The sequence below is a fragment of the Limanda limanda genome, chromosome 9, assembly GCF_963576545.1.
Source record: "Limanda limanda chromosome 9, fLimLim1.1, whole genome shotgun sequence".
Taxonomy (NCBI): Eukaryota; Metazoa; Chordata; class Actinopteri; order Pleuronectiformes; family Pleuronectidae; genus Limanda; species Limanda limanda.
In genome coordinates, this window is record NC_083644.1 from 39,276 (window position 1) to 53,460 (window position 14,185).

Sequence of the window (14,185 nt, forward strand, 5' to 3'; positions counted from 1 at the left end):
CAGTCTAGCTAAGGGGATATGTGAGAGTGGAGAGCTATTCCCCCTGGGATCAATATATTATTTCTGATTCTGATTTGACGTTGTGCGTCGACAAGTGCATTGTATTTTAACTGCCCAGTCGTAAGATGGGGGAGCCATGGAGCTCATTTAATAAACCCTAACCCCGGATGGTGTGGGGAGGTTAATGGGATACAATATACCCTAAACCCCCCCCCCCCCCAACTAGTTTAAACCTCTTAACATGAAACACAATAGAAAGGACATTAAAAAAAGGTTTTTATTTTTAGACAGACATCCACATTTGTGCATATGTGTGTTTGTTTGTGTGTACGAGTGCGTGTGTGTTTATGTGGGTTTTGTGATCAGTTGACTCGAGAAGTCGTAAAGATCTTTGTTGATTTTCTTCAGAGTCTGAACTTCTTCTTCCAACTCTGCGACACGAACCTTTGTGTTTTCTCCGTCACCGAACACCGACTGAAACAAATACACACAAGCACACACACTTTATTCTGAAGTTTGGGGGCCAGTTCAACATGTTCAGTTCTCCAGCTGAACTGAACCTCACAGACACAGTCAGGCTCAGTGGTCACATGACGCTGGTTTAAACTCGTTAAGTTAACTCAGGGTTTCCTCATCAAGATGTGAGCGTCTGCACATAAAATAATAATAATAATAATTCATTTTATTTGTAAGGCACTCTTCATCCGAGGATCTCAGAGTGCCACAAGTACATAGTTAAAAACAGTAAAATAAAAGGGGCGGGGTTTACTGCATAAGTCCAGACATGGACAGTTTGACTGACAGCAGAGCCGAGGATCAAACTGTTGAATAATAAAAATCTGAGGAGAACAAACCTCCAGAATAAAGGAAACAGTTACAGCTGGCAAAAAAACTATGATTGTGTCAATGTGTACGTTACAGTGCCCCCTGGTGACATTTGGTAAAAAATATATTATGTGACCACGAGATAACTCAGGGCTACAAGGTCTTAATCTGTTTACTAACAAATCATGTGGAAGTGAAGAAGCCTCTTGATGAGAAACGTTAGAATCCCATGTGTTCTCTATGTGCTTTATACTGTTTGATCTCAGATCTTCAACTTAACCTGGAGCAGTTTAGCTGTTCAGCATAAGTTACCATGGTGATTTACCCCGATAACAAGGGAACAAGCTTCATAGGACTGACAACTCTGAATTACACCTGAAGTTAAGCTGATGACCACAACTCCTGCTTCATGGGACAGAGCCCAAAAGCCCCCCCCCCCCAAAAAAAACTAATAAATAATCAATGATTTTTAGCCTGATCTGAGGTCAGTTACCAATGTTCCCGTTTGCATTCAGGGACTCTGAGGCTCCACAGAGGAAACACTCTGATTCTCACCTTGTCAGTCACAGCGTTCATCAGTGAGCTCAGCCTATCAGCTTTCTGCAGGTATGACTCCTCCTCTTCCTGAAATCGCCAAAATATAAGCACAGAAATTAGAGAAAGATGAAACGTGTGAATTCAGAATAAAAGATTAGATTTTAATGATCACATGATTGTAAGATCATCTGATTTAATGATCATGTAATTTAATGATCCATTGACTTTAATGATGATCTTGTTTAGATTTGAATGATCATGTGAATAAAGAAACTGACTCACCTGTATGAAGGGAGCGAGTCGCACACAAACCTCTCCTGATTCCCCGCCGTCGCCCTCGGAGGCGTGCAGGTGTCGGCTGAAGCGCGGCAGAGGAACAGCGGGTCGACTGTCAGGTAGGAACATGTGAGCTGGAGCCGCCGTGATGAGGACATTGGTCACTGGACCTGAACAAAGACAGGAAGTGATGTCAGGTAAATCTTTTCATCACTGATGATGAAGGAAGAAGTAGGATCTCCTCCAGAGAAAAAAGGAGTCAGAGGATTCAGTAAAAAAAACAGCATCAACGCAGAAAAGACAAATGTCATTATATTCACATTCATCAAGAAAATATGTATAAATATTGTCATTTAAATTTACACCTTTTCACTGATCTTTTTCTTACCTGAAATTCATCACTGACTCAAGACAAAACCCAGAAACCGAGAGATACTGATCAATGATCAATCTTTATCAACCAATCAGAGGCGAGTTGAGACTAATGCCGTAAGCGCAGCGCCAAGTCAGAAAAGCCAGCTGGCTCCCGTCCACTCCCGTGTTAAACCTCTGTGTGGGTCACACCGGACGCTGAAGCGCCGTGCAGCCATCGTATCGTGCCAGGTAACACACTGAAAAATGAATTTAAACGATATTGATGACATATTTTATATGATCAAATATGCATCCTATAGTTTGTACTTAATTGCCCTTCGGGGATGAATAAAGTACTCTATCTATTCCCCTTCTGTTTTTAATTTGACCAATCACATTATTAAATGTCCCCCTCTGCCCCCACTACAGCCACACAAGCAGTCATAAAGATAAAAAGAGAGAGGGGGGGGGGGGGGGCTTGAGTGGAGAATACGTCATTTAGCCTCGACACCAGACATTGAACGGAGCAAACAGCGGAGAAGATCTTGAAGATGGATGACATTAAATTAATAATTGAAGTGGAGAAGTTCAGTGAGTTGTATGATCCTCAGCACATGTTGTATAAAGACAACATTAAAAAGGACACATGCTGGGACGCCGTTGCAGTTAATGTTGGAGCAACAGGTAAGTATATGCATGAAAAAAAGGATTAAATGCCGTTTTTACTGCAGGCTGATAACAGCAAAACTATGTGATATTATTAGCTTCAGCGTCCGGTGTCAACCCGGCGTAAGGGTTCGGCCCAAGAGTTTTAAAGTCATCACAAGTTGAGTCCAGTACTTTTATTGAGAAGGAGCTGGAGGCCTTCTACAGTAGGGTTATCCAGGTTCAAATTAACCCGGGTTAGGAATTAACCTACGTTGAAGCTAGCCCGAGTTAATCTCGTGTTACCAGCGTTGAGCTCCGGCTGTTTGATCACGTCGGTTCAGTGACACAAATTACATCATGTCATAAAAAAAGGCGGGGCTTACCTTTGTGAGCAAGGCAGCGGATGCTCTGTTTACTCTGAACATCCCAGAGTCTGACGGTCTCATCATGTGACCCAGAGGCGAGGAGCGTCCCGTCCATGGACACGCAGAGACATGTCACCAAGTTCCTGAGGAGACAGTTCTGATCAGCCCTATACTGCCACTGGTAGGTCATAATAACTGAGCCTTACCCTAACCCTAATCGTTTTAACTTTATTTATAATTACACAATGAACAGTACAACTATTATTGATCCACTGTCTCCAACGTTCTTTCATAAACATGAAGGATGACATCGGTCACATGATATGACATTCACATGAAACGTGTTTCATGCTTCAGTGTTGATGATCAGTGTAAATTCTTATTAACCCGATCTCACCTGTGACCTTTGAAGACCTGGTTTCCATCGTTGTCGGACTGAAACGATTTGTCCCGACTGAGACTCTGAAACAGATTCAAACAGTTCATGTTAATTGACGGCAGCTCAGCCGGTTGATCTATTGATTAATCAGTGTTTGATCCGACCAGTAATAAACAGTCCGACCAGTTTCTATCGTCCTCACGTGACTGTTTACTGTCAATCGTTGGGAGTGAAAAACTACAGGTCAGGGCCCCTTAAATTAAGATCTAAAGTATTTTATACGAACAATTTAAACTCAAGTTCGACTTACGCACTTGTTTCAGAGCTTTCAACTGTTTCAGTTTGAACTTCATTCTGACCTTCAACCCTCAGCAGAATTAGTTACTTTTAAACTACAGGTAGCATTAACACACTGAAGTTGTATGCTTCCGCCAACCAGTGCAGGTTCGATGTACATACCTCCTCGTACTTTTCTACCTTTGACATGTAATCACTTCATCTTTATGTCCAAGTGACAACTGATCAAAAGTTGAATGAATTGCCTCAAGTTGGTCTTCATTCAAGACACCAAAACAAAGTTTTTTTAAACACCCTGACCTGCATCTTTGGCCACCAAAATCAAATCAGTTAATCAGTGAGTCCAAGTTTGCACCATATTTGAAAGAATTCCCTTGAGATGTTCCTGTGATATTACATTCACAAGGGAAAACACGTGTTTGAGAGGTCACCTTTGACCCCAGAAGTCTATCCAGATCATCGATGGGTCGAAGTGAATTTTACCGGATGTAATGAATTTCTCCCAAGGCAGTTCAGTTTGGAGAGGCGGTGGACTAGTGGCAGAAACTTGGACTACTGGCAGAGAAGGGGTCTCTGGTTCGATGCTGGTTCGACTCCACGGTTCGTCGCAACAAAAACTTACCTGGATGGTATAACAACATAAAAGACGAACCTGGATCTGTCCAGAAGATCAAAAGACTATTCTCCCTACCCTGTCTAGTGCCCCTGAGCAAGGCACCTTACTCCCCCAACATCTGCTCCCCGGGCGCCGTACATGGCTGCCCACTGCTCTGTGTGTCCTGCACCAGATGGGTCAAAAGCAGAGGACTCATTTCCCCATTGCATGATTGTGTCTGTGCATGTTTGTGCATGTGTGTGGGATAAATAAAGTGTATCTTCTTCTTCTTCTTCTTCTGATATATCACATTCACAGGATGAGCGCACTGTGACCATGCCTTTGATCTCTAGGCACCAAAATCCCCAATGACAGAACACGCAGGAGACACACCAACATGTGATGATGCTATACGACAGAACATTTAAACTTTAAAATGTTAAGATGTAATTTATTTAGATCTTAATAGGTAACAGCCCTAGGGTGTGAGAGAGAATGTTATGAATCAAGTCACCTGGCTGCACAGAGACACCTGGAAAATGTTTCCATCAGTTCCTCCACAGTACAGGAAGTACTCGCAGGGGTCAAAGGTCACAGACATGATCTCCACATCAAACAGAATGGACAGGAGCAGCTCACCTGAGGACAGCTCCCACATCTGGATAAACAGAAAAACACATGTAAACAACTGTCAGGTTGTTTCAGGTTGTTTCATTTAACATGGCTGCCACAGAACAAAAGCAGATAAACCACCGTTAAACTATTGATTAACAGCCGATAATTAGCCAATTCATTCTCCAAAAACAAAAACAGACGTTTCACACATATATATGTTCTCAGCTTTAACTGAGGGGACACGTGACAAACAGCTGAGGATGAAGAGTGGCGCTGATCGTTTTGCACTGTTCACGTTACTGAAGTCTCATCTCTGCTTCACTGTCTGTGTGTGAGAAAGTGGGGGGGGGCCGTCTCGCTCCATCAACTCTCCCTGGGTCTCTGCACCATTGACTCACCATCGTTCTGATGCACTGATCAGAAATAAGCTTGGCTTGACCACTTCCCAGGGGTGAGTCGCATGGTCTTGCTCGCTCTTTAACATTAGGGCAGGGGGATATGGAAAAAAAGTCTCATCACAATCATTTTGTTAATATCAGTCGATATATACAGGACTGTCTCAGAAAATTAGAATATTGTGATAAAGTTCTTTATTTTCTGTAATGCAATTAAAAAAACAAAAATGTCATGCATTCTGGATTCATTACAAATCAACTGAAATATTGCAAGCCTTTTATTCTTTTAATATTGCTGATTATGGCTTACAGCTTAAGAAAACTCAAATATCCTATCTCTAAATATTAGAATATCATGAAAAAGTATACTAGTAGGGTATTCAACTAATCACTTGAATCGTCTAATTAACTCGAAACACCTGCAAGGGTTTCCTGAGCCTTGAAAAACACTCAGCTTGGTTCAGTAAACTAAATCACAAGTATGGGGAAGACTGCTGATCTGACTGCTGTCCAGAGGACCATCATTGACACCCTCCATCAGGAGGGTAAGACACAAAAAGAAATTTCTCAAAGAGCAAGCTGTTCACAGAGTGCAGTTTCAAAGCACATCCACAAAAAGTCTGTTGGAAGGGGGAAATGTGGCAGGAAACGCTGCACAACCAAGAGAGATGACCGCAGCCTTAACCGCATTGTGAAGAAGGGTCGCTTCCAGAATTTGGGGGAGCTTCAAAGACAGTGGACTGAAGCTGGAGTCCAGGTATCAAAAGCCACTGTTCACAGACGTGTCCGGGAAATGGGCTACAATAGCCGTATTCCCATGGTCAAGCCACTTCTGAACTCAAGACAACGGAAGAAGCGTCTGACTTGGGCTATGGAAAAGAAGCACTGGGCAGTTGCAGAGTGGTCCAAAGTCCTCTTTTCAGACGAAAGCAAGTGTTGTATTTCATTTGGAAGTCAAGGCGCCAGAGTCTGGAGAAAGGCTGGAGAGGAGCAAAATCCAAGTTGCTTGAAATCCAGTGTGAAGTTCCCACAGTCAGTGATGGTTTGGGGAGCCATGTCAGCTGCTGGTGTTGGTCCACTGTGTTTCATCAAGTCCAGAGTAAATGCAGCTGTGTACCAAGAGATTTCAGAGCACTACATGCTTCCGTCTGCTGAAAAGCTCTATGGAGATGAGGATTTCATTTTCCAGCATGATCTGGCACCTGCCCACAGTGCCAAAACCACCAGTAACTGGTGTACTGACCATGGCATTACTGTCCTCGATTGGCCTGCCAATTCCCCTGACCTGAACCCCATAGAGAATTTGTGGGGTATTATGAAGAAGAAGCTGAAAGACACCAGACCCACCAATGCAAATGAGCTAAAGGCCGCTGTTGAAGCATCCTGGGCATCCATAAACCCTAAGCAATGCCACAGGCTGATTGCCTCCATGCCCCGCCGCATTGATGCAGTAATCCGTGCAAAAGGATTCCCAACCAAGTACTGAGTGCATTAATGGACATTTTCAAATGTTTGATTTTGTTTTGCTGTTATAAATCTTTTTTTTACTTGGTCTGAGGAAATATTCTAATTTTTTGAGATAGGATTTTTGAGTTTTCTTAAGCTGTAAGCCATAATCAGCAATATTAAAAGAATAAAAGGCTTGCAATATTTCAGTTGATTTGTAATGAATCCAGAATGCATGACATTTTTGTTTTTTTAAATTGCATTACAGAAAATAAAGAACTTTATCACAATATTCTAATTTTCTGAGACAGTCCTGTATATCATGATAAACATCAAATCATCGCCACTGCACTGATGACCATGATTTTGCAGGTCAACAAGAGACTCTGCTCCTCTGATGTTTATTCTCATCACTTACAGTTAGAACTGATCTTTATAAAAACCTGCTGAACATCACTTATGTTACTGAAAAAAACGGGGTGACGTTTATTCTGCAACGATCAAGTTCAAACACTGAGTTGCGTCATAATCAGCAGGAAGAAGTTCTATCTGCAGGAGTGTGTGTGTAGGTGAAACTATGAAGTAACTGAAAACATGAATCATTATGTTCAGTCACTGTATCGATGCAGAGTCGTCAACCTAACCTGATGTGGGTGTTACTCTATTCCAGTCACATGATTGGTTCGGCGTGGCTGTGCTCTTTATCTTTGGCTTTTCGTGTTGTCTGTCAAAACATGGATGGGATGAGTTCTATTGAAGTTATATCTACAGTACATGTCTTCAATTTCTATCGGGGAAAAGTTATATTGCGATAATTATCTATCGTTTTATCGCCCAGCCCTACACTCACGTATACAGACTCTCTCACAGGCACCGATGGTTTAACGTGAATCAGAACCCGGTAGTACTGTCGTTATTTGGTACACTTAAAAAGTACCAAGTTCGGGACCCAACTCTATGTGCTGGTGCACCTTAATGAAAAGATTTGTTGAACCAGTGCAACCAATGTAAACAGTTTGTCTGGAGCCATGCAAGAACAAACATGGAGATGATGGAGAAGATAATGATAGTAAAGGTATCATAACCTCATGATATAGATCCTGTATTTTCTGATCAATTAACAAAGTTCCCACCACTTTGAAAATAGGTTCTGGGTTTCTCGTGCCCTACACTGCCCCCCGGCGATTTCCGGTGGTACTTCTCTGTTTTGTCTGTTTCATCTATATCTGTAATGCTTGCTGTGGAAACAGTTTCTGTATAATTCTGACTAAATAAAGAGCCTTGACATGATGTGTTGTAGTTTGGTGCTATAGAACTAGTACTATAGAACTTCTACTATCCAGGTTGAACATCTGTCCACCAGTGCAGGTGTTACAGTCTTACCTTGACAGTCTGGTCTAAAGAGGCAGTGGCGACTCTGGCCTGGGCGCCCATCAGGCCGCAGTGCAGGTCTGTGATTGGTAGAGAGTGACGAGACAGGACATGCCGAGGATCGGGGGTGTGGTTTAAATCCAGCTGAATCACACTGAAATAAAAAAACGTTTTCAGATTAAAACCTGCTTCAGAAGACACACACGATTCCGGGAGTTTTCACAGTCAGAGTTAAAAACATAGAACATTTCTTTAAAGTGTCAACATGAAAATATCAAATAATCAATCGAAACTTCCTTCAGTTTTTAGTTTAGTTCACATTTATGTGTCACCTGAATTATGGTGACAATAAACAATATACCAAACACAAGAAGTCCCTCTGCTATCGACTGATTGCTCACATGAATGCGGTGATGCATTGTGTGCAGCTCGTCCTCCTGGCAGAAAAGATTGTGTGTTCTTAAACCTCAAAAGGAAATACATAATACACTGTTTAAATCAAATGAAGAGAACGCTTCACATTATAGAACCGAGTCAGTTAAACTTCCCATATCACAGAGCCCAAAGGGGGAGGCGTTTAAAGCTGTGATTGGTCCAGCTGCTCCGGTGAGTTACCTGCAGAGACTCCACACCAGAGCCAGGTTGTCTTTTCCTCCAGAAATAAAATGGCTGCCGTCGTCAGTGAACTTCAGACAGGTGACGTCCTGGTAGTGACGGCTGAGGACGGACAGCAGTTTACCTGTGCACACCTGAACCAATCAGAGAGAGGGAGTTTGAGTCAGCAGGACACAGACGGGTTGCCATAGAAACCAGAGGCTGTCACATTTTTAAATTCCAAAACAGAAACGGATGAAGAAGAAAGAAGACACCTCCCACAGGTAGACGGCCTCCGCGACTCCAGCAGCGAGGAAGAGTCCGTCCGGGGACGCCGTCACACAGGTGACCACACCGGGACACACAACCTTCTGCTGCAACTGGTCCTGCAACACACACACACACACACACACACACACACACACACACACACACACACACACACACACACACACACACACACACACACACACACACACACACACACACACACACACACACACACACACACACACACACACACACACACACACACACACACACACACACACACACACACACACACACACACACACACACACACACACTTTTATTTATTATATTTGAGCACAACCTCCATCTGAAGCAGGAGCTTTTCAAAATAAAGTTCTTCACATCACTTTAAAATGAGCTTCACTGACGATCAGCTGCTTTTTCTTCAGCTGATGTTTCTTTGTATTTTTCATACGAGTCTGTTTATAGGTTGCTGGTTTTAGTCCGGGTGAGTCTGAGTGAGTCCAGGTCAGGTCCTGTGAGTCCGGGTCAGGTCCTATGAGTCAGGGTCAGTCCCGACGAAGCTGAGTGAGTCCGGGTCAGTCCCGATGAAGCTGAGTGAGTCCGGGTCAGTCCCTATGAGTTCGGGTCAGTCTGAGTGAGTGCGGGTCAGTCCGGGTCAGTCTGAGTGAGTCCGGGTCAGTCTGAGTGAGTCTGAGTGAGTCCGGGTCAGTCCAGATGAGTCCTGGTCAGGTCCTATGGGTCCGGGTCAGGTCCTATGGGTCCGGGTGAGTCCGGGTCAGTCCCTATGAGTCCGGGTCAGGTCCTATGGGTTCGGGTGAGTCCGGGTCAGTCCCGATGAAGCTGAGTGAGTCTGAGTGAGTCCGGGTCAGTCCCTATGAGTCCGGGTGAGTCCGGATGAGTCTGAGTGAGTCTGAGTGAGTCCGGGTCAGTCCAGATGAGTCCTGGTCAGGTCCTATGGGTCCGGGTCAGGTCCTATGGGTCCGGGTCAGGTCCTATGGGTCCGGGTGAGTCCGGGTCAGTCCCTATGAGTCCGGGTGAGTCCGGGTCAGGTCCTATAGGTTCGGGTGAGTCCGGGTCAGTCCCGATGAAGCTGAGTGAGTCTGAGTGAGTCCGGGTCAGTCCCTATGAGTCCGGGTGAGTCCGGATGAGTCTGAGTGAGTCCAGGTCAGGTCCTATGAGTCCGGGTCAGGTCCTATGAGTCAGGGTCAGTCCCGATGAAGCTGAGTGAGTACGGGTCAGTCCCGATGGGTCCCGATGAGTCCGGGTCAGTCCCTATGGGTTCGGGTGAGTCCGGGTCAGTCCCGATGAGTCTGAGTGAGTCTGAGTTAGTCCGGGTCAGTCCCTATGGGTCCGGGTCAGTCCGGGTGAGTCTGGGGGACTCGTACCTTCCTCTGGATCTCCCACACGTTGATGAAGTTCTTCCCGACCTGGCCGGAGAGCAGGAACTCCCCGCGGAGCAGCGCCAGCGTCCGGGCCGAGCTGCTCCCGCCCCGGTAGGACAGCAGGCTGGAGCCGGAGTACAGGTCGAACACGGTGCTGTTCCACAGCTGCGAGCCGGAGTCACTGGTCAGCAGCACCTCCAGGGGGGCCGCCATGCTGGATCCACCACAACAAACCACAACACGAGGTCCGGCTGCTTCTTCTGCTGCTTCGGCTTCTTCTTCTGCTGCTTCGGATTCTTCTTCTGCTGCCTCGGATTCTTCTTCTGCTGCTTCGGCTTCTTCTTCTTCTGCTGCTTCTTCTTCTTCTTCTGCTGCTTCAAATTCTTCTTCTGCTGCTTCGGATTCTTCTTCTTCTGCTGCTTCGGATTCTTCTTCTTCTGCTGCTTCGGCTTCTTCTTCTGCTGCTGCTTCGGCTTCTTCTTCTGCTGCTTCGGATTCTTCTTCTGCTGCCTCGGATTCTTCTTCTGCTGCTTCGGCTTCTTCTTCTTCTGCTACTTCGGATTCTTCTTCTGCTGCTTCTTCGGATTCTTCTTCTGCTGCTTCTTCGGCTTCTTCTTCTTCTGCTTCTCTGGCGGGCGGCAGCCGACGTTAAGGAGCATTACTGCCACCTACTGTTTTGGACTCAGAGTTATCTGGGTCCTATTACATTATTTTGTCTCCCTCAGATAAATAAATATAATAATTTATAATAATTTAGTTCCAATGATTAAAGTTCTCCATGTTTGTAGTTGCTCTCTTTATCTTGTCTTCATCTCTAACATACTCATCACAGTGAAGCTGCACAGACTCTGGGTCAGGGTTAAGGTCAGGGTTGTGTTTGTCAGTGACCGTCCTGTAGGATGTGTTTATTATTGAGTCTTGTGTGTCCTCGGCCTATAGTCACCACGTTCTGCTCCTTGTTGTTTCCTCACTTCCTGTTGTATAAAGCTGTTTCCTGTGTGAGCTGCATATTTACTTAGTCAAATGTCTCTTGGATAATAAATCCACCTTAATTAGGGCCCGAGCACAGACATCAAAGGTGTCTGGTGAGACCCTATTGAAATTGTAATGATTATTATTATTATTATTATTCAGGCAAATGAATTGGCTTTTTGAGGGCTTTAACATGCTCAACTTCTTACCAAAATTTGCAGAAAGTTAGAAAGTGGTGAAAATTTACGTATTCTGAAGGAATTTTCAATGGGCGTCGCAAAATGGCTCAACAGTGCCCCCCGAGACCCCCGGAAGGTGTTCCCATTGACCTGTCTTCACAAAAATCGATATACAGGTCTATCATGACCAAACAAACAAAAAAGTCTCTGGGTGCAATTGTAAAAACAAAACAGGAAGCCTGATATTTTGTATTTAGTGGCCATTTTGGCCATATTCCACATTTTTTCTTTGATACACTTGTACCAGGGTTTTCATCGGATCAACTTCAAATTGAGATGAGTGTCATCACAACAAGATGGAGATAAAAACTGACTGACGGATTTTTTTTTAATCACACGGTGTGACCGTGGCGTGGTGTCAAAGTTTGATTAATCGCCATTAAAACACGATGTTCTGTAACGCGGACATACATGGACCATGAATCCTTTGATTTCAGTCTTCCTAGATCAAAGGAAACTTTATGTCTTGCAAAGGTCACGTCTCTTTCTCTCTCAGAACTGGTTATTTTTGTTTTTTCAGACAAAAAGCATGCAACGCTTCAAAATGGATGTGCTCGGGCCCACCCAGTGCTGCTTTGCAGCCCTAAAAATGTTAGTTAATATTAATGTTGTATTGTCTTCTTTTCTCCATCGCTTCTTATCTTCCTTCCTTGTTTCCTCCTTGTTCGCTTCCTTTCTTTTTATTCAAATTTCAATTAAATGCAACAAAACCAAACTGAAGTTTTCCTCCGTATATTTGTATTTATTATTACTATTTATTTATTATTAGGGCCCGAGCACAGACATCAAAGGTGTCTGGTTTACAATTATAATCTCATAAACGAACCCAGTTAAGGGCAATAGAGCAAAAATATATTTGATCTTTATTCCTCTGCTTGCTGGTATCCACATTAATGTTGTAGCAAATATTCATATTTTGAAATCTGAGTCTCATATATCTTATAATCTCAGTCTTACTGTTAGATAGATGAAAACGACTTTAACAACATTAATCTACCACTCTTTAAGAACAACACATCATCCTGGTTGTGGGTCTGCTCTTTTTTCAAACCCCCCGACACTAGGTGTTGAAATTGGGATAGGTATTTGTTAAAAGATGGAACAATCAACGACAAAGCAAGGTAGTTTTATTTATAAAGCATAAGAAATCAATACGAAATCATAAAGCCCAAGACACATTGTCAAGCAAAATAAAACATAAACAATAGGTGAATATCAATGTCAGTTTTGACAATGGGATTACATGGCTCATGTTCATTATGGATTCATCAAAAGTTACCGGATTTACGCAACACTTTTGATTGTCAAGGTAAAAAGACCCAAAGCACAGAGCTTGAAAACTGTTCAATTGAAAAACAACCAACGACAGCAAGCAGTTACCACAGGAGAGGGGGGGGGGGGGGGTCTCTGTATCATGCTCTTGTAGGAGGTCAGTTGCTGCAGCAGTGTTCCATTCAGCCAAAATTGTTGTCCTCTAAACATTGTGCATCATGCAGCAAGCAGCAACAATATCAGGGATTACAGAAATGTCCACATCACAAACCTCGGCGTGGCCTTAGACATTCAGCAGAGCTAGTTACACCAGAAAGTGACAAATAGCCAGAAAACAAAGAGGATGAAGTGATTAATGAGACTGGAAGTGAAGATCAGATCTGTTAAACATGTCTCAGAAAAGAAAGCATCCAGAGGAGACAATACTCTGCTGCAGACATCGAAACGTTACAACAGAAAACTAAAGGATCCAGACGAGTAGAAGATCGGTTCTCTGACCTGAGCTCTTTCATTGAGTCAGCGACGCCTCGAACTAAAACATGTGATGTTGGTGGAGAAGATGTTCTAACAGAACAGGAAATATAGAGATTAAAGAAACTGATTGTCAAACTTAAGGATGTCTAATATTAATAACTTGTTTTTTCTCTGTCTGTTGCTGGTCTGTTCTTCTCAACCTTCTGAATGAATTCAATGTTGGGACTTTATGTTTGGAATGTTCACCAACCGGTCGAGTCACTTGTTGAGTCTGGTTCTAGAGGTTTTATCCCGTTAATAAGGTTGAATGTGTGTGTGTTACTGTGTGTGTGTGTGTGTGTGTGTGTGTGTGTGTGTGTGTCTGTGCTCACACACACACACATATGCTGAGGTAAACATTTGTCAGATTAATGTTGACAAGCTGCTCTGTTTAATCCTCCTTCCTCGGTCACAGCAGCCAATCAGAGCAGCCCTGACTCTCTTCCCTCCCCCACCATGAGATGTGTGTGTGTGTGTGTGTGTGTGTGTGTGTGTGTGTGTGTGTGTGTGTGTGTGTGTGTGTGTGTGTGTGTGTGTGTGTGTGTGTGTGTGTGTGTGTGTGTGTGATCAGACACTGTGTCAGCTTGGTTGCCGTGGCAGCAGTATTGTGAGGAAGGAGCGTGTATGAAGCGTCGCTGTGTTCCTCTGAGAGGAGACCACAACCTGCTGACCCCCGACACACACACACTGTGAGTAACACACAAACACACACACACACAAACTGTGAGTAACACACAGACACGCGTGTCCCTCTATAGTTGTGAGGACACTCATTGACATAATGCATTCCCTTACCATCACAACTAAATGCCTAACCCAATGTTATTTGTGAGG

At 43.9% G+C, this 14,185-nt stretch overlaps 1 protein-coding gene across 1 annotated transcript; it reads right to left on the bottom strand.

Moving 5' to 3' along the window:
* Positions 1 to 259: 259 nt before the first annotated feature.
* Positions 260 to 10,716, bottom strand: wdr18 (WD repeat domain 18). The gene is made up of 10 exons (XM_061078694.1): positions 10,359 to 10,716; positions 8,973 to 9,083; positions 8,719 to 8,852; positions 8,116 to 8,257; positions 4,791 to 4,934; positions 3,403 to 3,467; positions 3,024 to 3,148; positions 1,645 to 1,808; positions 1,381 to 1,449; positions 260 to 474 (listed from the first exon to the last, which is right to left on the bottom strand). The coding sequence occupies exons 1-10, from the start codon at positions 10,566 to 10,568 to the stop codon at positions 346 to 348; spliced, it is 1,293 nt and encodes a 430-aa protein (XP_060934677.1). The 5' UTR covers positions 10,569 to 10,716; the 3' UTR covers positions 260 to 345.
* Between the last annotated feature and the right edge of the window lie 3,469 nt (positions 10,717 to 14,185).

Bases quoted from the DNA above. Each gene is read 5' to 3' on its own strand.
- wdr18 (XM_061078694.1), bottom strand. From the start codon at position 10,568: ATGGCGGCCCCCCTGGAGGTGCTGCTGACCAGTGACTCCGGCTCGCAG. The intron at 3,149-3,402 runs GTGAGATCGGGT...CTGTCTCCTCAG, and splicing joins CAGGTCTTCAAAGGTCACAG to GAACTTGGTGACATGTCTCT. The intron at 475-1,380 runs GTGAGAATCAGA...TATTTGTTTCAG, and splicing joins TGAACGCTGTGACTGACAAG to TCGGTGTTCGGTGACGGAGA.